This window comes from Halichoerus grypus, chromosome 6 (assembly GCF_964656455.1).
Source record: "Halichoerus grypus chromosome 6, mHalGry1.hap1.1, whole genome shotgun sequence".
NCBI lineage: Eukaryota > Metazoa > Chordata > Mammalia > Carnivora > Phocidae > Halichoerus > Halichoerus grypus.
In genome coordinates this window covers 134407928-134432416 of record NC_135717.1, presented here as the reverse complement: position 1 = coordinate 134432416, position 24489 = coordinate 134407928, and the positions used below count along the sequence as shown (strand labels likewise).

General features: G+C 39.1%; 1 protein-coding gene and 1 long non-coding RNA gene across 6 annotated transcripts in view; one reads left to right on the top strand and one right to left on the bottom strand.

Annotated features, from left to right (window-relative positions):
- TBC1D15 (TBC1 domain family member 15) overlaps positions 1 to 2932 on the bottom strand; it is an 85964-nt gene extending 83032 nt beyond the window's left edge. The window contains exon 1 of one of the 3 annotated variants that reach the window (XR_013449278.1): positions 2781 to 2857. Coding sequence is in view for 1 of the 3 variants with exons in the window: in XM_036075666.2 (XP_035931559.1) it covers positions 2781 to 2810 (30 nt within the window). In the remaining 2 variants the exon portion in view is untranslated. Of the gene's footprint in view, positions 1 to 2780 lie in introns of all 3 variants that reach the window. The other 2 variants (XM_036075666.2, XM_078076294.1) reach the window with 2 other exon arrangements.
- Positions 2933 to 3008: 76 nt separating this feature from the next.
- On the top strand, positions 3009 to 23027 carry LOC118525135 (uncharacterized). 3 transcript variants are annotated; one of them, XR_013449276.1, is made up of 3 exons: positions 3009 to 3188; positions 7367 to 7473; positions 22905 to 23027. It is a non-coding gene; the product is annotated as an uncharacterized LOC118525135 (long non-coding RNA). The 3 variants fall into 3 exon arrangements; XR_013449277.1 differs by lacking the exon at positions 22905 to 23027 and adding an exon at positions 11519 to 11712; XR_004911995.2 differs by lacking the exon at positions 22905 to 23027 and having other exon boundaries at positions 7367 to 7487.
- The last annotated feature ends 1462 nt before the right edge of the window (positions 23028 to 24489 follow it).

Below are 24489 nucleotides of genomic sequence, written 5' to 3'. Positions count from 1 at the left end.
TACCCAATGACTTGCAGAGAAATTGAGATTACGAATTAACACCTACACAGCATCTACCACGTGCTAGGATTTCTTCTAATATATTTACTTACTGATCCTCTTCACAATCCCATAAAGTAGGTACTATATCATCCCCATATTACAAACGAGGAGACTGAAGCACAGAAAGGGTAAGTAATTTGACTGACGTCACAATAAGTGTGAAGTTAGGCAGAGGGAAAAAAAGAATCTCAAGCAGACTCCATGCTGAGTGCAGAGCAGATGCAGGGCTCCATGTCATGACCCTGAGATCGCCACCGGAGCCAAAATTAAGAATCAGATGCTTAATCAACCAAGCTACTCAGGTGCCCCAGATTTTGTTTGTTTTTTAAAGCAAGAGACAATCAGATTTGTACATTACAAAACAAACAAACAAACAAACCAACCCTCCAGTGGTGGTGTAGAGAGGGGACTGTGGGCAAAGAAACTGTAACAAGGAGAAAAATCAGCTAAGAACTCAAGACTAGAGGCAGATTAAATGGACTAAAAACAGAGAATGAAGAGTATGCAGAAATTTAAGAAACTTCTTTAAGGTAAACTGGTAGGACTTGGTTCTTGATAAATTTTTACTGAAATGGACGTCTCCAAGTTTGTTTTACATGCAACCACTGAATGATGATACCATTAAACTAGATCTGAACTTACTGAGGGAAGAATAAGTTGGTTTTGCGCATCATGATAGTATTATTTGGGAGAGGAGCAGGTTTTGGCATAGAAACGTAATTTAGGTGGTATGATGGTAATGGGTGTCAAATTACAATGAGTGAGAATAAATGAGATGATGAAGCACAGTTATGAAATAAAAGACTAATTTTAAGAAATCAGATTATGGGGGCACCTGGGTGGCTCAGTCGGCTGAATGCCCAACTCTTGATTCCAGCTCAGGTCCTGATCTTTGAGTCATGGCACTGAGCCCTACGTGGGGGTTCCATGCTCAGCAGGGAGTCTGCTTGAGATTCTCTCTCTCCCTCTGCCCCTGCCCCGCTCACGCTATCTCTAAAATAAAATAAATAAAATCTTTATAAAAAAGTCAGATTATGGGGCGCCTGGGTGGCTCAGTTGGTTGAGCGACTGCCTTTGGCTCAGGGCATGGTCCTGGAGTCCTGGGATTGAGTCCTGCATTCGGGACTGCTTCTCCCTCTGACCCTCCCCTCTCTTGCGCTCTCTCTCTCTCATTCTCTCTCTCAAATAAATAAAATCTTAAAAAAAAGTCAGATATGAAAGAGAGTGACTGGAAGGAAAGGGTGAAAAAAGTCTTATATTTCACAACTGGGCTTCACCATCTCAAGGGTTCTCTCAAAAACAATCCATGCCTGAAAGAGGGAAGCATAGTTCAAATGGAAAGGATCCCTTCTTGGAAAGACCTAAATTGAATCGGTCCAGGCAGAAAATCAAGCAGGATAACTTTCAAGTATGTAATGAATCAAATAGAAAATCAGCATCTGCTATGAAGACTTAAAAACTAACAAGACAATCAAAGAGCATGAATAATCAAAAAAACTATGACCAATCTATCATTTAAAATAGCCAATATGTAGAAGTATGAAATCTTTCTTAATGTTTTTATTATTTCATGTAATCCCAACAACTCCAATACAAATAACAACTGGCACCACCACTATTCTGAAGAAAAAATTTACGAAGGACAGAAAAGTCATACTTGCTCAGTTTCCCAAGGTCACACTTCAAAGTAACAGCAAAACCAAGACCTTATGTGTTATTCTGCGGCCAAGTCTAGTGGTCCATACACCAAACCACAAACGTTGTCAAATAATTCAAAATGGGATAAGGAGAGCAGCATAGAGAAAATGACTCAAACTCGATCACCAGAGGAAGCTATCGGTGACAAGTAAATACGTAGTCATTAGTTTCCCATGAGTCATCACCAGACCCAACTGTTTACGAAATACTCCCGCAATAGGAAATACTGCCTGTGGCATGTCATGACAGTCCTAAATAACAGGCATTAAGATGTGCCCTCGGAACGTATATAGGCAATATACAACGAAATGTCCTCCGCACTAATCCTAGTTCCTAACGAACTAGGAGGGAGTTAAGACAGGATCACAGATACTCCCCACGAGAACATCATAGAGACCTCTATGAAATACCGTAACTAACGCCTTCCTAAACAAGCGTGAGATGGTCTAAATCTCCTGCTCCCTGAGTGGAAACATGCCCTGCTGCTCACAAGCACCAGCCAACTCGGCAGTCTGGTAAAATGAATCCAATACACTCTTTTCTTCTACGTGCACAGCTGCACAACACCTGTTTTCAGCTCCTCCTGATGGGGGCAAAGATGCCTTCACCAGAGTGAAGCAGAGAAAGACGGGAAAGTTAGACTAACCCCTCAAAGGAAAAGAAAAAAAGACCCTGGAGTCAGAAGAGTAGATCTAAAGAACTAGAGTAAGGAAAAAGTGAACCACAAAAGAAAGGAACTAGGCAACTACCTGTCTCTTAGAAAAAGCAATACAAATTAAAGCCCCTTGCTGCGGGGCAGTGCAGAGCAGAACTGCGCCCGAGGCCTAGCTGGCCTTGGAGCAGGAGCCGGTCTCTAATTCCCGGACTGAGCCGGCAATCTCGAGAAAACAGCTGACACGACCAAGTCCTCTTCTCTTACATCCGCCACAAGCTGTTCCTGATAAAGAATGGCCTTCACATCCCTCCCCAACCGGCCTCCAAGCAACACAAGCACACCATCCCACAGAAAAGTAGGGACGTTCGCCGGGGCCGTTACTTACCTTCCCGCTCACAACACCCGCCGCCGCCATGTTTCCTTCGCGTGCCTGTGATGACGTAGCAGCGCCTCACGTGTCTCTGGGATTCACAACAACATCCGCCAAAACTAGGCTGATATCCGGGCGGGAAAGGGGCGGGGAGTGGAGGGAACAGCACGGAGCGAAGGGGCGGGTGAGAACAGCCTGGCGCATGCATACTGAGTGGATCACAAGCCGCTAGGGTGGGGTCTCTGGTGCATACCGCGCATGCGCCAATTTTTTTCCAAGGAGGGACGTTAGTTTAAAGTGTTTTTGCCTTTGCGTTTTCCTGGGGACGAGACTTTGAGCCACTCACAGGCCATTTCTGTTTGGTATGATGGGAAGAACATATATTAGGAGCCAGTAAACGTGGCCCTGGCTTTGTGGCCATAGGTAAGTCACACCTTCAGCCTCTGTTTCTCATCTGAAAATCGGGATAGTAAGACTGTGGCGAAGATTAAAGGAATCCCAGCCCTCTATCCGAGCACCCACACAGAGACTTTCCCCTTCTGTTTGTGAAGTTTCTGAATTTGAGTCTGATTACGGCAACTCACACATGACCTTGAGTAAGGTATTTTGATAGGAACTGCGATAATACCACGCCCTCGTTGCTCCGGAGTCCCAAGCACATAGCTCATAGCTCCTACACAGTTACTTAATAGCTGTGTGACTTGAAACAAGTTTCTAAATTCATCCAAGCTTCAGGATGTAAAATGAGTACCCATGGAGTGGTTGTAGGGATCTCATGGGTCAGTGCATGTGTGTCAAGATGATTTGTTGAGATATTAAGATAGTGTTTTGTTCTCAGGGCTGCAAAAGAATGCGGGGGGTAGGGGGTAGAGAGGAGTAGAATGCCAGAGGGTGACTGGATAGCACCCCAAAGATCTGGGACTTTCCTTGCCCCAGGGCAGAATAAATGGCCCCTTTGTGTCAAAACACCTGTACCCACTGAAGTGATTCTCTCTCCGAACAATGGAGAGAGGTTGAAGACTTAACAGGTTGGTTAAGTGGCAACCAAAGGGAGTAACAAAAGGAGGGTTGAAAGTTCTGTGAATATCAGGAACCTAATGCGAAAGGGAAGTGGCAAGACCTAGTAGTATCCATTAGGGAGGCTGCACACTAGGCATCAGAGATTCTAATCACGGCCAAGACCCCATGTCCAAGCTTGGCATTGAATCAGCAAAGCAGGTCACCATCAAAGGATAAATGAGCTGGGGAAGTGAGCGTATTAGTAACCAGCGCTGAGTGAAGACGAGGCCTTTCCCAAAAGAACTGGATTGAGTAAGACCCCTAGAACCTTCATACAATCCTAGGTATGGTGTGTAGATCCTTAATAGTGACCCACATTAAACTTTCCACCAGCTCAAAGTAATTGGGTATGGTTAGAGGAATTTTTTAACAGACATTTCTTACACCCTGTGTTTTGGAGAAAAGTTGAAGCCTAGTACACTGCCTGGAATAGAACACTCAATAAATGGCAGCTATTATTTATATAATAAGTTTGGAAATTAAAGCTTTCTCACTGTAAACTTGGCATCCTAGTTTCATCTGCTGCTTCCATGTTTTAAAGCCTCATCCTTCAGATGCCCCTTAAATGCTGGCACTGACTACCCATGGGCTATCCTTGGGTTTCTTTTACTTTTTTCCAAGCACATTCCTAGACCATTATCTTTATATATTCTGACATCACCACCTCCTATGTGCTAATGACTGAAATATCTCCAGCCCAAGTCTCTCCTAAAATTTAAGGCCTACACCTGTTGCCTGCTGGACCTTTTTACTTGAATGACCCATCACACCTCAAAAAATCCTAAATCTTTGCTCCTCAAAATGTAGTCTGCAGACCAGCAGCATCTGGAAGCTTGTTAGAAATGCAGAATCTCACATTGGGGAGGGTATGTGTTGTAATGAGCACTGAGTATTATATACGACTAGTGAATCACAGACCTGTACCCCTGAAACAAATAATACATTATATGTTAATTAATTTAAAAGGAGGGAAAAAAAAGAAATGCAGAATCTCAGGTCCCACCCCAGAACTACTGAATCAAAAGTTGCATTTTAACAAGATCTCCAGGTGATTTTTGTGCATGTTAAACTTTCAGAAGCACAGTCTTAAATTTTGCTTTTGTTCTCTGAAATTTACTACCATTTGCTGAATTAGAGATGCAGACAGAGCACAATTTCTCCAGGAAAGTGTTGCTATCATGTTACCCAGTTCTGGGTAACTCGTGGCATGAGTTTTCTGGAGAACTCATGGCAAACATCCCCACTGTGTCTCTCCTTCCTATCCCCACTAGCACTCCTACAGTTGAGGTCTCTGGTTACCCCTGGTTTGCATCTTAATTCATTCCCTTGCTTTCTGCTTCATCTTCCCCCTAATAATTCATAACCCCACCAGATTTGTCTTCCCAAAGCATAAATGTGATCATGTGAACTCCCTGCTTAAAATCCTTTGATGGCTTTCCATCTCTTCAAGGAAAAAGTCCAAATTCTCCAGCATAACAAGCAAGGCCCTTCATAAACTGTTCTTGCCTATTATTTTAGCTTTATCTCCGAACCTTACCCACTCAGACCCAAGTTGCCAACCATAGCCAAATATCTGCTGTTCCCTGAATATACCATGCTGTGTCCCAAGATCCCTTGAACTGCAGCAGATTGGCTTGGCTTGGATCCCTAAACCAATCACTGTGTCCCAAAATATATAGATGTTCTAACTGGCCAGATTTGACTCACATGCCTATAGCCCCAGTCAAGTACAGAGAATGACAGGAAGGGTAATTCCCAGAGAAAAAAATCAGGAACCATTCTAGAAAAAAGAGGAGTGGTTGCTGGGCAGGCCAAAGCAGACATTAATTACAGAGGATCCATCTTTGCACTCCCATGGTATCACACTGTAAAATACCTGGTTAACTGACCTGCCTTCCTTTCCCTGCTAGGCTGTGAACTAATGGAAGGTAGGAACTACACTTTTCATTGCTATGATCATCACTCTTGGCACAAATGCCTGACCCATAGCAGATACTAAATAAAGGTTTGTTTAACAAATTAAATCAGTTCTTTACAAATGGCAGTTAGGCTTTACATTCAAGAGGAAAGAGACCATTTTCCTTTTTCAGTGATATCCTCTATATGCAAAGGGAAGAAACAAGGTCAGGATTTCAGTGTAGTTTGTTTCATGTTTTAGTTTTTTACTATATTAGAAGAAAAAAATCATAGTACACTTACATGAAACAAATGGACAGGTTTTTAAAAGCAGCATGCATATAAATTTAATGTAAATAAAGTAATGGGGCTCCCTATAACTTAAAATAATTACTGTTTTCATGGGAGTGAGTAATTTTATAGTTCCTGAGTTCACTCCCGTGAACTATATAGTCATTCGCTAATTATAACTTACCACTCAAAAAGTTATCTGATGTAAAAGAATCTTAATAAGTATCCTAAAGCGACTTTAGACCTGGGCAGAACTTTAGCATTCGTCTCCCCATGTTTTTCATTTGAAGAAATTGAGTCTCTTAAGAGATTAATGATTTGCCAAAGTCACAAGCTGCTTTATAGCTGAATTAGACTTCATTACTGATAGATGTCTTAGTCAGCTGTGCCACACTATCAGCTGAAAGTGATTACTCCCCTCTGTGAACTACAACATTTAATTACCCATTCAGTTTGATCCCCCCTCACCTCAGTTTCTGACCAAACTATTTGTCTTTCAGAGCTTATCCCATGTCACACATCATCTGTTAAGACTTCTCAACTTTGCCACTACTCATTGACCTCTACGTTTCCTGAACTCTCAGACCAGTCAGACTAAACGGGTGCCTGGGTGGCTCAGTTGGTTAAGCGACTACCTCCGGCTCAGGTCCTGGGATCGAGCCCCACATCGGGCTCCCCCTGCTCTGCGGGGAGCCTGCTTCTGCCTCTGCCTCTGCCTGCCACTCACCCTGCTTGTGCTCTCTCTGTCAAATAAGTAAATAAAATCTTTAAAAATAAATATATACCACTGAATTGTACACTTAAACAGTGGCTGAAATGGTAAATTTTATGTATATTTTATCGCAATTTTTAAATAATTGGAAAAAATAGAGGAAAATATTCAGAACGGAGGGTTAAGCAGAATTCTTAGACTTGACATCAAAATCATGATCCATAAAGGAAAAGTGGATAGATTAGACTTTATCAAAGTTAAAAACTTTTGCTCTCCAGGTTGAAAAGGATGAAAAAAACAAGCTATAGACTAGGGTAAAACATTTGCAAACCACAAACCCAACAAAGGACTAGTACCTAACCTTTATAAGGAACTCCCAAAACTCAACATTTAAAAAACAATCCAATTAGAAAATGGGTAAAAGAAATTGCATTAATTTTCCATTGCTGCTCTAAAAAATTACTACAAATTTAGTTGCTGGAAAAAACACATCAGATGTCAACCACAGGTCTCATTGGCTTAAGATCAGGGTGTCAACAGGACTATTCCTTTCTAGAGGCTTTAGAGGAGATTCTATTTCTATGGTGTAAACCCTGAGAGTTGGGTTGTTTTTCCTTTTCTCTTTCTTCTTTTTGTAATGCAGGTGCTGACTTAAGCCTTGACTGCGGAGGCATCCAAAGAAACATCCTCTTCAGTGATGGCTATTTCAAAGAAACACATTGCCAGCCACAGGACTAGATAAAGACCCAGGTTACCTCCCCGCACTGAGTTTCCTTTGTTTTAGAGCTCTTGGTTGATTTTAATAACTGACCATTTGGGCCACTTGTTTTTTTTCTCTTCCTGCACTTTAAATTCCTGTTATGTTTTATTTATTTATTTTTAAAGATTTTATTTATTTGACAGAGACACAGTGAGAGAGGGAACACAAGCAGGGGGAGTGGGAGAGGGAGAAGCAGGCTTCCCGCTGAGCAGGGAGCCCGATGCGGGGCTCGATCCCAGGACCCTGGGATCATGACCTGAGCCGAAAGGCAGACGCTTAACGACTGAGCCACCCAGGCGCCGCATACTGTTATGTTTTAAATTTACTACTAAGGAGTGTGCCTGGAAAACCCCAGACTCTCACCCTTGATACCAGGGTATCAAAGACCAAACTTCTTGCCATGTTTCTGCTCTTTCATTTGCAGAATGTTGTCTTTTGTCTTAAAGTTTTTCACTCAGTCTCAGGATGGCTACAGCAGCCCCGTTAATCACATCCTTCTACAAAAACATGCAAAGGCCAGAAGAGATAAATTTCCTTTCATGGGTTCCTTTTGTAAGACTAATGAAAAGTCCTCAGGATTCTTTTTCTCAAATCTTACTGGCCAGAATTGCATCTCATTCTCAGTCCTAAATTAGTATGGCTCTGGGAATGCAGTAGGGCCCTGAAGTATATTTACTCAATACTAGAGAGCAGTTAGCAAAGAAGAAGGGAAAGATGCTTATTGGGTAGACAGCCTCTATGTATGCAACACCATTGTAGAGTTGGAATTGAAGTTTGTTTCATCCTTAACGCAATTGAAAAGTAATAGCTTGGGCGCCTGGGTGGCTCAGTCGTTAAGCGTCTGCCTTCGGCTCAGGTCATGATCCCGGGGTCCCGGGATCGAGTACCACATCGGGCTCCCCGCTCAGCGGGAAGCCTGCTTCTCCCTCTCCCACTCCCCCCTGCTTGTGTTCCTGCTCTCGCTGTGTCTCTCTCTGTCAAATAAATAAAATCTTTAAAAAAAAAAAAAAAAAAAAAGAAAAGTAATAGCTTTAGTTATCCTTTAAGGCTGCTATCATCTTGCCCATGAATGACTATACCAACTTCCTTGTACTTCCTGCCTAAAGTATTGTTCTCTTCTAATCATTTCTTCACAGTGAAGCACAGTGATATCTTTTTCTTTTCCAAATAACAATGTAATTAGCCTGTTAAAATCATTCACTAATTTTTCATCCACATCGATGAGGTGAAAGCCAGGCCCCTTCCTTAGCTACTCAGCCTATTTTCTACCATTTCCTGCAGAACTTGATACTCTAATGACCCCAAACTATGGTTCTCTGAACTCCTTGCTATTTCTTCCTTTGCTTATGAAGCCCTTGTAGCCTGGCATGCCCTTGCTTTCCATTTCCAAACCTACCCATTTCAACCAGGAGATGTCTCCTCATCCTTTTAAGAATCAGCCAGGACATCAAATCTCTGGTAGGCTTCTCCACAATTCTTCTTCATAGTAGTGATAGGAGTCTCTATGAATAGAATTATAGGAGTGAGCTTGAAAAGCAAAGAGCTACTGAAACACAAACAAAAACTCCAAATCTGAGGCATGGCTATATGGAGAGAGTTTTTGAATAATCATCAATTGTTTGTATCTGTATTTATACCATATTTCTTCTCTGGTGCTATGATGCTTTGGAAATAAAAGATCTACTAGGCAAATAATAACAAATAGCTTCCCAAACTGCTGATCATTCATAAAATGTTACATTTATCTCTGAATCATAACAGAGCTATTTTTTTTTTAAAGATTTTATTTATTCATTTGAGACACAGGGATACAGAGAGAGAGAGAGAGAGAGCATGAGCAGGGAGAGAGGCAGAGGGAGAGGGAGAAGCAGGCTCCCCGCTGAGCAGGGAGCCCGGTGCGGGGCTTGATCCCAGGATGCTGGGATCATGACCTGAGCCGAAGGCAGACGCTTAACCATCTGAGCCACCCAGGCGCCCCAACAGAGCTAACTGTTGAGAAATGCAGTTATTGTTGAAGCCTGAGGAAGTATTCTTGTTTTCTTCTATCAAGGTACATATTACCCAATATCAAGTATTTCCTTCTCAATTTCATTGCTTACCCAGTCACATTTTTTCTACTTTAGTATGTCATGAAACTTTATGTTAAATGCTTTTTTTTTTTTTACTATTTATAAAATGAAGAAAGAAAACAGGAAATTTATAAGCTACTTGGGAAGAAAAGGGATTATCAATGTAACAATCATTTAAAATTATATTAGCATGAATCTACAACATTTCTCTTTCATACTCTGATGAAGCTAATGGAAAACAAAACTAGCAAATTCAAATATTTGCATAAACTGAACACTTGAAAATAACAGTTGTTGCCATCTAACTACTCCATCCAAAATTTGAGAGGTATGTTTCTGTATGAAAGCTATTTAAGCATCATATGTGAACATCTCCTACGTAACAGCACATGCATGCATAGTAAGCATACTTTCCCTTACTTCATACCCCCAACCTTGAGTCAGTATTAAACATTAAGACATATGGTATACATGGGACCCAATTCAGTCAGCCAATAGATTCAAGAATCGTACCTTCTAATCCTGTTATTAAAATTTAAGAATGTTTTGGAGTGAAATTTTTTTTTTTTAATTTGACAGAGAGAGAGACAGCGAGAGAGGGAACACAAGCAGGGGGGAGTGGGAGAGGGAGAAGCAGGCAGGGAGCCCAATACGGGGCTCGATCCCAGGACCCCGGGGTCATGACTTGAGCCGAAGGCAGAAGTTTAACAACTGAGCCACCCAGGCGTCCCTGGAGTGAATGTTTTAAGTGAACTATTTGATTTCCTTATTTGTAAGGGCATAAAGAATACAAGAGAAATGGGTGGGAGGATGGGTTAGCCTGGTGATGGGTATTGAGGAGGGCACGTTCTGCATGGAGCCCTGGGTGTTATGCACAAACAATGAATCATGGAACACTATATCTAAAACTAATGATGTAATGTATGGGGATTAACATAACAATAAAAAAAAAAAAAAAAGAATACAAGAGAAAAAACAAAAAGCCCTAAGGATCTACAGTATAGATTCTACACTAAATGCCAACATCCTAGGACTGTATGAAGAATTCCATTCTCTACATTGGGCAATTTGTATTGTCTGAAATTTTATATTGCTTTTCTTCCCTCTTGCTAGAAAGGTTTTTACTGAAATTGGATTCCCTTTTGGCAGTGGAGGGTGGTAAAGAATATGGTATCTGGAGACAGTCTTGGGTGAATCCTTACCCACAATACGACAGGGCAAGTGGTTTAATCTGAAATTTGTTTCCTCAACCAGTCAGTGGTTTAATCTTTAAATGTTACGGCATACAAGTTCCTGAACTTGTGTTCCTATGGGTCAGAAGCTTAGCAACTTAACGGGAGAGCCACCAGACACCACACAAACCAGCAGGAAGTCCAAACTAGAAATCTGTATGAATTGCTGGAGGCCAACCATAGACCAACTCCAGAGTATGAAGCTCCTAAGGCTATAGCCCTGGGGCTAGGGAGTAGGGGGAGTTCCTACCTTCCACTGAATTTTCCCCCTGGAAACCCTGCCAGATTCCCATAATGTTGGAGGATGAGAAGAATCCAGAGAAAGCACCCCCTCTCCACAACACTAGCTCTATATCACTTTCAAAATCATCAAATAATCAGTATATATATATATTTTTATAATCAGAGTATTTTAAAGAGGGCACCTGGGTGGCTCAGTTGGTTAAGCGTCTCCCTTTGGCTCAGGTCATGATCCCAGCATCCTGGGATGGAGCCCACTTTGGGCTCCCTGATCAGCGGGGAGTCCGCTTCTCCCCCGCCCCTGCTCCCCCCGCTCCTCTCCCTGCTACTGTTGTCTCTCTCTCTGTCTATTCTTTTATGAGGAAAATCAAGAAATTCAAGCCACAAACTTTACTCCATTTATTCTATACAAATGAAGATAAATATTTTACTTGAAGGGTGGGATATCAGTAAAAATTTCTAAATTGACTTTTTTCTCTTCCTTTAAAATGTAGATATTCAGAATGCCTGGGTGGCTCATTTGGTTAAGCATCTGCCTTCGGCTCAGGTCATGATCCCAGGGTCCTGGGATCGAGCCCCGCATCGGGCTCCCTGATCCGTGGGAGGCCTGCTTCTCCCTCTCCCACTCCCCCCGCCCCCTGCTTGTGTTCCCTCTCTCGCTGTGTCTCTCTCTGTCAAATAAATAAAATCTTTAAAAAAAATTAAAAATTAACAATTAAATAAAAAGAAGGAATTAATCCTTCTGAACTCCCCAGAACATCACAGACCTGTTACTAAAGCAAAGCTATCAATTAGAAGTTATTTCAGTAAGAGCAGATGAATGGATAAAGAAGATGTGGTATATATATACAGTGGAATATGATGCAGCCATCAAAAAACAAAATCTTGCCATTTGCAACAATGTGGTTGGAACTAGAAGGTATTATGCTAAGTGAAATAAGTCAATCAGAGAAAGACAAGTATCATATGATCTCACTGATATGAAGAATTTGAGAAACAAGACAGACGAGCATAGGGGAAGGGAGGGAAAAATGAAACAAGATGAAACCAGAGAGGAAGACAAACCATAAGAGACTCTTCATATCAGGAAACAAACTGAGGGTTGCTGGAGTGGTGGGGGGAGGGAGGGTTGGGGTGGCTGGGTGATGGACATTGGGGAGGGTGTGTGCTATGGTGAGTGCTGTGAATTGTGTAAGACTGATGAATCACAGACCTGTACCCTGAAACAAACAATACATTATATGTTAATAATAAATAAATAAATAAATAAATAACAACAAAAAAGATGTTATTTCAGTAAGAGAGAACACTACCTGGCTGAATTTTAGCAATGTATCAGAAAGGGGAAGTCAGAAATGGAATACTGATTGAGTTTTGGATTCTGAGTTCAGGTGGTTTAAGATGGGTCTTTCAAGGCAAGGAGATGACTGGGATCAGGCAAATATGTGTTATAATTATTTAAAATTTGGTGACAAAGAAAGAGGATCTTGAAGTGACTTTTGTTGTCACTTGTTGCAAGTGTAAATCGTGGATACCTGCAAGCTAATTGTGGAAGTGAATAGTCTACTGTCTCAGATAAATTGATCTGTGGGAATTTTCTAAAGAACTGAAATTAATTACTGTTTATAGTAACATCCATTCCAGGCAAAATTTCCTTGAACAACCATCTAAGTCAAGTTGACCTAGGTGGTCTATATTGTCACACATATTCTCAATTTTTAGTGCATTTCAACTTTATGGGCATAAAATTATTGATAATATTTTTCTTGTTATCTTTCACATTTCTAATGTAACTATAGTTATGTTTTCTTTCTCATTCATGATATTGCTTAGGTGTGCTTTCCTCTTTCCTTGAAATTTTTTCCAAATGTTTTCTATTTTAAGATTTTCATAGAACCAATTTCTGAACTTATTTTTTTCTCTTTATTGTATCTTAGCTTTCTCTTTCATTGAATTCTGCTCTTATTATTTCCTTCCTTCTGCCTTCTGTTTTCTTTGGGTTTTATTCTGTTGTTCCTTTTCTAATTTAAGTGAAATCTTTATCTTATTTTTCAGCCTTCCTTCTGTAATACAAACTTTAAATCTATAAAATGCCAAAAGGACCACTTCTCCACATCCCACAGGTTTTGGTATGTAGCATTTTCACTTACCCAATTCTAAGTATTTTTTAGTTTTCAATATGATTTCTTCTTTGACCCATAAGCTATTTTACATGTGTTTTTAAATGTTTTATATTCTTGGGGGTTTTATTTATTTTTATTTTTACTTCCTTCTAGCATTAGTGACATATAATTGACATATAACATTGTGTAAGTTTAAGATGTACAACATACTGATTTGATACAATATATATTGCAAAATGATTACCGCAGTAGCATTAGATAACACTTCCATCACCTCACAGAATTACCATTTCTATTTGTAGTGAGAACATTCAAGATCTACCCTCTTAGCAACCTTTTTAAGTATATAACATTGTATTATTAACTATAACTACCATGTTATACATTAGATTCACAGAACTTATTCATTATAAGTCATAATTGGAAGTTTGTACCCTTTGACCAACATCTCCCCATTTCCCCCAACATCCGGTCCCTGGTAACCACCGTCCATCTACAGATTAATGGATAAATAAAATGTAGCATATATATATATTTATATATGTAACACACACACAATATAAAATTGTTCAGCCATGATAAAGAAGGAAATCTTGCCATTTGTGATAACATGGATGGAACTTGAGGACATTATGCTAAGTGAAATAAGCCAGACAGAGAAAGACAAATACTGTATGATATCACTTATATGTGGAATCTAGCTGAACTCTTAGAGACACATTTTTTTACAGTAATAGAAGAAAATTCTAAAATTCATATGGAAGCACAAAAGACCACATGTAACCAAACCAATCTTGAGAAAGAACAACAAAACTGGAGGCTTGGAGGGGCGCCTGGGTGGCTCAGTCGTTAAGCGTCTGCCTTCGGCTCAGGTCATGATCCCAGGGTCCTGGGATCGAGCCCCACATTGGGCTCTCTGCTCGGCCGGGAGCCTGCTTCTCCCTCTCCCACTCCCCCTGCTTGTGTTCCCTCTCTAGCTGTTTCTCTCTCTGTCAAATAAATAAAATAAAATCTTTAAAAAAAAAAAAACAAAAAAAAACTGGAGGCTTGGGGCACCTGGGTGGCTCAGTAGGTTAAGCATCTGCCCTCGGCTCAGGCCATGATCCCAGGGTTCTGGGATGGATCCCCACGTTGGGCTCCCTGTTCAGTGGGAGATTCTGCTTCTCCCCTTCCTTCTGCCCCTTACCCCCATTCATACTTTCACTCTCTCTCTCTTGCTCACTCTCTCAAATAAATTAAAAAAAAAAAACAACTGGAGGCTTTACACTCTCTGATTTCAAAATATATTATAAAGCTACAGTAATCAAAACAGTATGGTACTATTAACATAAAGATAGTCATATAGACTAATAGAACAGAATAGAGAGTTCAGAAACAAATCACCACATATAAGGTCAACTCATCTTCAACAAGGGCCCCCAAGAAAACACAATTGAGAAAGTGTAGTTTCTTAAACATATGGTGATGGAAAACTGGATATCCACATGCAAAAGAATGACATTGGACTCTTACCTTACACCATACACAAAAATCAATTCAAAATGAATTAAAGACTTTATTTATTTATTTTTAAAGATTTTATTTATTTATTTGACAGAGAGAGACATAGTGAGAGCAGGAACACAAGCAGGGGGAGTGGGAGAGGGAGAAGCAGGCTTCCCGCAGAGCAGGGAGCCCGATGTGGGACTTGATCCCAGGACGCTGGGATCATGACCTGAGCCAAAGGCAGACGCTTAACGACTGAGCCACCCACACACCCGAATTAAAGACTTTAGATGTAAGACCCCAAACTAAAATTTCTAGAAGAACACAAAGGGGAAGAGCTTCATGGCATTGGTCTTGGCAATGGCTTTTATGGATATGACGTCAAAAGCATAGGCAATATAAACAAAAATAAATAAGTGGGACTACATCAAAGTAAAAGGCTTGTGAACAGCAATAGCAACAACAGAGTGAAAAGGCAGCCTATGAAATGGAAGAAAATATTTGCAAATCATATATCTGGAAAGGGGTTAATCTCCAAAATCTCCAAGGAAGTACTAGAACTCAAAAGTGAAAGAACTATTAACTATTAATTAAAAATGGTCTAAGAACTTGACCACAACTCTATGGCCAATTAATCTTAGACAAGGCAGGAAAGGATATCCAATGGGAAAAAGACAGTCTCTTCAACATATGGTGTTGGGAAAACTGGACAGCAAAAGAATGAAACTGGACCACTTTCTTACGCCATATACAAAAATCAATTCAAAATGGATTAAAGATCTAAATATGAAACCTAAAACCATAAAAATCTTAGAAGAGAACATAGGCAGTAACCTCTCTGATACCAGCCATAGCAGCTTTTTTCTAGATATGTCTCTTGAGGCAAGGAAAACAAAAGCAAAACTAAACTATTGAGACTACATCAAAATAAAAAGCTTCTGCACAGCAAAGGAAACAATCAACAAAACTAAAAGGCAACCTATGGAATGGGAGAAGATATTTTCAAATGACATATCTGATAAAGGGTTAGTATTCAAAATATATAAAGAACTTATGCAACACCAAAAAAAAAAATTAAATAAATCAATTAAAAAATGGACAGAAGACATGAACAGACATTTCTCCAAAGAAGACATAGAGATGGCCAACAGACACATAAAAAATGCTCATCATCACTTAGACCATCAGGGAAATGCAAATCAAAATTACAATGAGATATCACCTCACACCTGTTAGAATGGCTAAAATCAACAACACAAGAAACAAGTGTTTGGGTAGATGTGGAGAAAAAGGAATCCTATGTACTATTGGTGGGAATGCAAACAGGTGCAGCCACTGTACAAAACAGTGTGGGGGTTCCTAAAGAAGTTAAAAAGATCTACACTATAATCCAGCAAATGCATTACTGGGTATTTACCCAAAGAATATAAAAACACTAATTCAAAGGGATACATGCATCCCTATGTTTATAGCAACATTATTTACAATAGCCAAGATATAGAAGCAGCCTAAGGGTCCATCTATTGATGAGTGGATAAAGAAGATGTGTGTGTGTGTGTGTGTGTGTGTGTGTGTGTGTGTGTATATGCACAATGGAATATTATTCAGCCATAAAAAAGAATGAAATCTTGACATTTGCAACAACATGGATGGAGCTAGAGAGGATAATGCTCAGTGAAATAAGTCAGTCGGAGAAAGACAAATACTATATGATTTCACTCATATATGTAATTTAAGAAACAAATCAAAAGAGTAGAAGGAAAAGAGAGAAAGTGAGAAATCAAGAAACAGACCCTATCATAGAGAACAAAATGATGGTTACCAGAGGGGAAGTGGGTGGGGGAATGGGTTAAATAAGTGATAGGGACTAAGGAGTGCACTTGTCTTGATGAGTGATGTATAGAATTGTTGAATCACTATATTGTACAACTGAAACTAATATAAGACTATATGTTAATTAATTGGAATAAAAGTAAAAAAAAGCCAAAAAAAAAAAATGGGATAAGAACTTGAATAGACATTTTTCCAAAGAAAACATACAAAAGGCCAACAGGCATATGAAAAAATGCTCATTGTTACTAATCATCAGGGAAATGCAAATCAAAACTACAATGAGTTATCACCTCATACCTGTCAAGATGGCTATCATCAAAAAGACAAAACACAACAAAGGTTGGCGAGGTTGTGGAGAAACTGGAACTCTTGCACAGTGTTGGTGGGAATGCAAAACAATGCATGGGAAACTATATGGAGATCCCTCAAAATATTAAAAATAGAACTATCATATGATCCAACAATCCTACTCTGGGAATTTATCCAAAGAAATTCAATCAGAATCTTATGTAGGTATTAGCACTCTTATGTTCATTGCAGCATTAGTCACAATAGCCAAGATGTGGAAACAAGCTAAATGTACATTGATAGATAAATGGATAAAGAATGTGTGGCATATACATATAAGAATACTATTCAGCCTTAAAAAAGAAAGAAATCTGAAATATGTGACAACATGGGTGAACCTTTAAGAATAGAGAAATAAGTGAAGTGAAGCTAAGTGAAATAAGCTAGTCACAGAAAAATTCTACATGATTCTACTTATATGAGGTATCTAAAATAGTCAAACTCATAGACTCAAAGAGTGAAACAGTGGTTACCAGGGAATGGGAGGAAGGGTAAATGGGGAGTTGCTAATCAACATACATATTCAGCTAAACAAGATGAATAAACTCTAGAGATCTGGTTGTACAATATTGTACTTCTAGTCAACAATAATGTGTACTTAAAAATTTGTCAAGGAGCACCTGGGTGGCACAGTCAGTAAGCGTCTGACTCTTGGTTTCGGCTCAGGTAGTGATCTCAGGTTTGTGAGATCAAGCCCCAAGTCAGGCTCTGCGCTCAGTGCAGAGTGTGCTTAAGATTCTCTCTCCCTCTACTGGGTGTTATATGCAACTCATGAATCACTAAATTCTACCCCTGAAACTGATAATACACTACATGTTAAGTAAATTGAATTTATTTATTTTTATTTTTTTATTATTATGTTATCTTAATCACCATACGTTACATCATTAGTTTTTGATGTAGTGTTCCATGATTCATTGTTTGCGTATAACACCCAGTGCTCCATGCAGTACGTGCCCTCCTTAATACCCATCACCAGGTTAACCTATCCCCCACCCCTCTCCCCTCTAGAACCCTCACTGTTTCTCAGAGTCCATAGTCTCTCATGGTTCGTCTCCCCCTCCGATTTCCCCCCCTTCATTCTTCCCTTCCTGCTATCTTCTTCTTCTTTTTTTTTTTTTTAACATATAATGTATTATTTGTTTCAGAGGTACAGGTCTCTGATTCAACAGTCTTACACAATTCACAGCGCTCACCATAGCACATACCCTCCCCAATGTCTATCACCCAACCACTCCATCCCTCCCACCCCCCACCACTCCAGCTGGAGTAAATTGAATTTAAATAAAAAAATTTTTTCAAAGAGAGAGGGGAAAAAAAGATTCTCTCTCCCTCTCAAATAAATAAACCTTTTTAAAAAAATTGTCGAGAGTAGATCTCATGTTAAGTGTTCTTACCAGAATTTTAAAAAGATTTTATGTATGTATGTATGTATGTTAAAGAGAGTGTGACTGGGGGAAGGGGCAGAGGGAGAGAGAATCTCAAGCAGACTCCCTGCTAGTCCAACAAGGGGCTTGATTGCATGATCCTGAGGTTATGACCTTTGCTAAAATCAAGAGTTGGATCCTTAACCACCCAGGCACCCCTTACCAGAAAATTTTTTAAGTGAAATAGAAGATAGGCATACTCTGCAACCCAGAGATCCCACTACTAAATATATTCCCTAGTGAATCTTCCCCATGTTATGAAGAGTCATATATAAGAATGTTCACTGCAGCATTATTTGTAAATAGTAAAAACAATGTGAATGATCACCAAGGAAAGAATGTTGTATATGCTGTGGAATACTATACACCAATTCAAATCAATAAACTAGAGTAATTTGTATTAGTATGGGAAGATTTCAAAAATTTTTAAAATATTTTTGTAATGTTTAGATTAAAAGTGTTTTTCAAAAAATCTATGGCTCACTTATTTTTATGCACTGCTAGAAAATTGAAGTCTTTTTGTGTCTTTTTCATCCTTAAATGAATTCTCTTTACTGCCTTACCATCTCCTTCTCTTTTCATTTGTTAAGAAATAATTTTCTAGCTGTTATAATAGGAAGAACAATACATGTTTCCTGGCTTGTTACAAGATTGTATTTCCATTTGCAAATTCGTCATGGTATATTAAAACACAAATGAGGTAGCTATAATCAATGGCAGTGGAACTCTAAAATACAATTACAGTGCTTCACAATTTGACTGGAAATGACAGATTGTAATTTGGATTACAGCGTATTACAATTAATGCTAAATTGCCAATAGCGAATACATTTAACCCTCCTTCACACTTGTAATCAGTCAAGCATGAGATAAAGCATATCAGAGAACACAAATCATTACAGAATAAAAAGTACTGGCACTTGCAGAAGAAATAATGCAATATCCATTTCTGTTAAAGTCAACTTTTTTTAATGCTTTTGTTTTGGAATTTAAAAGGCAATTCTCGTGGTAAACCATCTCATCCAATTCACTCAAAAGAACCTGTTAATTTGAAAGGAAAAAAAGTCCAATATATTTCATGAAAATATTCTTTACAAAGAACTGGATTATAACATGTCCTTCTTTACATGGAGAGTTCTTCTATTATTGAAATGTATTTTCATAAAGAGGAAAATAACAAAAACAAGGCACCTGTGACCAATATTATATAACCTTTGATTAATAATACTTATCTGCTAATAAATCAAATGTGGTTGTTAGAATGCCTCAGGTAGTGTCAGTAGGATATGTTTATCCTGAGTCTATACTGAATCACAGAAGATTGGAAATTTCCCTTGGGAATAATAATACTACACCATTAAACTCATATACCTTCTTTCTAAGATGCTAAATTTCACTTTATGAATTTGAAATTGCATTCCAAGAATGAATTTTTCTCTGTATTGGATTTTGCCTGTTATAAAGGTTATCATTCTACATGCAATTATCCAGAATTGTTCAATATGCAAGCTCAAAACAAGGATTAAGTTAGCCTCTTCATGGTGACAAATGAACAACAGAGTACCATTTAATAAGAAGAATTAATCTATGGTAGTACCACAATCTCCTAATAGAATTCATGCTCCTCTAATTCACTTTCAGAAAGTAATTTAAGGGTTGAAAGAACTGGTTGATAATTAACCTTTTAGAAAGCTTCAAGGAAGAAGGATGGCTTTTTTGATTTTTTAGTTCTTATTAGTGTCCCATTAAGTACTTACTTGGTTTTGCTCTTATGTCCCTTCGAGTGTCTGGATCCAATTACTAGTCATGCGTATAAAATACCAGTAACAGGGACTGTCAATGGCCCAGTATTACTAAAGAGGACTTTAAGCAACCATTGGGGACATTTTGCCTCTCTCAACAGACTAACCTTCATCTTCCCTTGTAGCCTTGCCCCATTTCTCAAGGGTGACCTATTCCATTGGTTCTCAAACCTGGCTGTTAATTAGAATCACCTGAAGAATTTTAAAACTGTCTATGCTCAATCCTTAGCCCTAATTAACATTTCTGTGAATGGGGCCCAGGTATCAGTATGGAAATTCCCCAAGTGATCGGAATGTGCACTCAGTGTTCTATGTTCTCTGTTCTTTCTTTATACTTCCTTCCTTCCTCTTTTTTTTTCTGTTTTTTTTTTTTAGAGAGAGAGAGAGAGCGGGGGTAGGGGCAGAGGGAGAGGGAGAGAGAGAATCTTAAGCAGGCTCCATGCTCAGTATGGAGCCCGATGTGGGGCTCCATCTTACGACCCTGAGATCATGACCCAAGTGGAAATCAAGAGTCGGAAGCCCAACTGACTGAGCCACCCCAGTGCCCTTCCTTCCTCTGTCTTTCGTTTAAACTTATCATTTTCAAACTTATTTTAGCAGGAGAACTATTTTTTTTATTAAGCTTTTTATTTTAATTCCAGTATAGTTAATATACAATGTTATATTAGTTTCAGGTATACAATATAGTGATTCAACAGTTCCATATAATATTCGGTGCTCATCATAGTAAGTACACTCTTAATCCCTTCACCTATTTCACCCATTCCTCCCACCCACCTCTCCTCTGGTAACCATCTGTTTGTTCTCTATAGCGTCTGGCTTTTGGTTTGTGTCCTCCAGATTGTGAGCCTTCTCAGTTTCTATAATCACATGAGCCAATTCCTCTTAATAAATCTCCTGATAGATAGATATTGGTCCTGTTTTTCTGGAGACCACTGACTAATACAATTTCTTTAGGCAACTTAAATCTCCATTGTTTGCAAAATCTTCATACTAACTCATTGGAGCTCTAGGACTGCAGAATAGAATTTAAAATCTGCTTTCTCAGGCCTTGGAGTATCTCCAGAAGCATTTACCGAAAATACAGGAACCATAGTGACTCCCCATGAACCCATTATATTCACACTCCCGTTTGGGCCAGGCTCTGAGCTAACAGGGCTAGTAAAGAGATAGGAGGAATGGTTCTAGTCTTCAAAGTAGCTCCTGGTCTAAAGTAGAAGACAGAAAAATAAATAATCACAATTCAGTGTTCATTCATTCAATGCATATTTAGTGAGTGCCTATGATGTTCCAGCATTATTTTAGGTGATCAGGATGTAGCAATAAGCAAAGGAGACAAATTCCTGTTCTCCCTGATTTTACATTCTAACCAGGGAAAACAGATATAAACAAAATAAATAAGTAAAAATTATACTATGTTAGAGGGGATATGAAGTGTTGAAAAAATTATAATTTTAAGGTAGTCAGGAGGCTTTGGGATACAATGGAAAAACATAGGAGAGGCATTTTGAAAATAGTTGAAAACAACTATTCTGAATGTTAACTTGGTAAAAACAATTTTGTGACATGATGGGGTCAAGTAGAAGATTGCGATAGTTTGAGGAATGAAGGGAAAATAGAAGAACATGGAGGTTCCAGTGTGGACTTTTAATAAATTTGATTATAAAATAAGAAAGAAAAAGAGATGCTCATAATTAAGGGTAGATTTTAAGTGGGAGGTTCTTGATCATGTTTATAATTCTAGAAGAAGGGCCAGTAGAGAGAATGTTGTTCAATATGCTGGTGGGAAAAATGAGATTATCTATTAAAAGATCACCAGGTGGAAGGAGGTGCGATAGAGTTGGTGGGAAATATTAGCCTTGGGTGAAATGACACAAGCAAAATCTGCTAATAGTAATAACTGCTAATATTTCTTAAGAATTTACCATCGTGGGGGTGTTCTAAGCACTTTATATGTAATAACTCATTTAATATTCTCAGCAACCTTATGAGGTACATACTATTATTATCTCTATTCTATAAATGAAGAAGCTCGGTGAAGAAAGTTAAGTAAATTGCCCAAGTCTCACCGGGAAATGCAACATAAAATTTCTAACCCAGGGGGGCGCCTGGGTGGCTCAGTTGGTTAAGCAACTGCCTTCGGCTCAGGTCATGATCCTGAAGTCCCGGGATCGAGTCCCGCATCGGACTCCCTGCTCAGCGGGGAGTCTGCTTCTCCCTCTGATCCTCCCCCTCTCATGCTCTCTGTCTCCCATTCTCTCTCTCAGATAAATAAATAAAAAATCTTAAAAAAAAAAAAAAAAAATTTCTAACCCAGGCATCTGGGTTCAGTCTTCAATCTCAAACCTTATCCTATACTGATAAGTGTAAAAAGAAAGGAGGAGGGAGGGTCAAGCAGTTTGAGTGATGACTTGAATTGTTACAGAGATGGAGATGTCTAAGGATGGACAAAGGGTTAGGGGTGTTTAGAGAGTGTCAGACTAAATACATAGCCAGAATTTTTAAACAAAGGGGACCATGGAGATTGCGCACTCTGTTGAGGCCCAGAGGTGCCCACTAGACTAAATACATAGCCAGAATTTTTAAACAAAGGGGACCATGGAGATTGCGCACTCTGTTGAGGCCCAGAGGTGCCCACTAGACTAAGCTCTATCAGAACAGGGATCATGTCCATGCAATACCTAGCACTGGACCCGGTGAATAGCAGGCACTTATTAAAATTTCTGTTAGCTTAAATAAGATAATTGAAGTTAAATATGTGCCTTAGTTAGGTTGGTACTGGGTTGAATGTTACAAAATTACCATTTATATTAGTCTTAATTCTTCTGCAAAGCACTTACCTTTTCCTTATTTCTTCTACAGGCCCAGTGCCCCCCCGCCCCAGTCAAGTCAATTTGTTTGCTAAAATTTGCCACTTCCCATTTTCATGTCATTGCATATATCTTCCTCTTAAAATGTCTACTTTGCCCTCTATTCATGTCTCTCTTTCAAAGTCCACTATAAATATTATCTACTCTCAAGTATTCTTAAATGATTAAATCTACCTTTGTTAATTTTTAACTTTGTGATCCCTTGTGTCATTCTTAAGATGTTTCTTTGCAAAAATGTTCAGTTTTTTAGCAAATTCTGTTTATACACTTAATTTTTCTTTCTTAAGCTTTATTTATTTTCTGGAATAGGCAATATATTTGCATGGCTCCTACTTAAATAAAACACACAAAAAGGTATCCAGTAAGAAGTATGCTTCTCAGGCGTGCCTGGGTGGCTCAGTCAGTTAAGCACCTGCCTTCGACTCAGGTCATGATCCCAGGGTCCTGGGATGGAGCCCCGCATCAGGCTCCCAGCTCCCTGCTCTTAAAAAAAAAAAAAGTATGCTTCTCATCCTTTTTCCAATCCAACCCAATTTCTCTCTTCAGAGGCAACCAATATTATTAGTTTCTTATGTATCTTTTTGGAGATATTCAAGGTCTATGGAGACAAATATGCATATGGTTACTCTTTTTCTCTTTATCTTTTTCTTTAAAGATTTTATTCATTTATTTGACAGACAGAGAGAGAGCACAAGCAGGGGGAGCAGCAGAAGCAGACTCCCCACTGAGCAGGGAGCCCAATAAAGGGCTCAATCCCAGGACCCCTGGGTATCATGACCTGAGCCGAAGGCAGATGCTTAACTGACTGAGCCACCCAGGCGCCCCTCTTTTTCTTTTCAACAACAAAAAAGATCAAGAACAAGGCAAGGATGTCAATTCTAACCACTTCTATTCAACATTGTACTGGGGGTTATAGCCAGTGCAGGAAGGCAAGAAAAAGAAAAACACATCCAAATTAGAAAGAAAGAAATCTCTTTGTCTTTACTGACTGATGACATAATAATGTAAAAAAATATGTCGGGGCACCTGGATGGCTCAGTTGTTAAGCGTCTGCCTTCGGCTCAGGTCATGCCAGGGTCCTGGGATTGAGCCCCGCATTGGGCTCCCTGCTTGGCGGGAAGCCTGCTTCTCCCTCCCCCACTCCCCCTGCTTGTGTTCCTGCTCTCGCTATCTCTCTCTGTCAAATAAATAAAACCTTTAAAAAAAAATACATAATCTACAAAGAAGTTATTAGAACTAATAAGTGAGCTCAGCAAAGTTATAGGATGCAAGATCAAGAGACAGAAATAATTTGTTTCTATATGCTAGCAATAAATAATTAGACATTGAAATTTAAAATACCGTTTACAATAACATCAAAAAACATGAAAACTTAGAAAAACATCTGGCAAAAGACCTGTACACTAAATACTATAAAACATTGCTGAAAGAAATAAAGAAGACCTAAGTAAATGGACAGCTATACTATCTTTATTGGTTGAAAGATTCAATAGTTTGGTCAACTCTTCCCAAATTGATCTATAGATTCAATGCAATTGCAATCAGCATTCTAGCAAGGTTTTAAAAAATTATTTTTA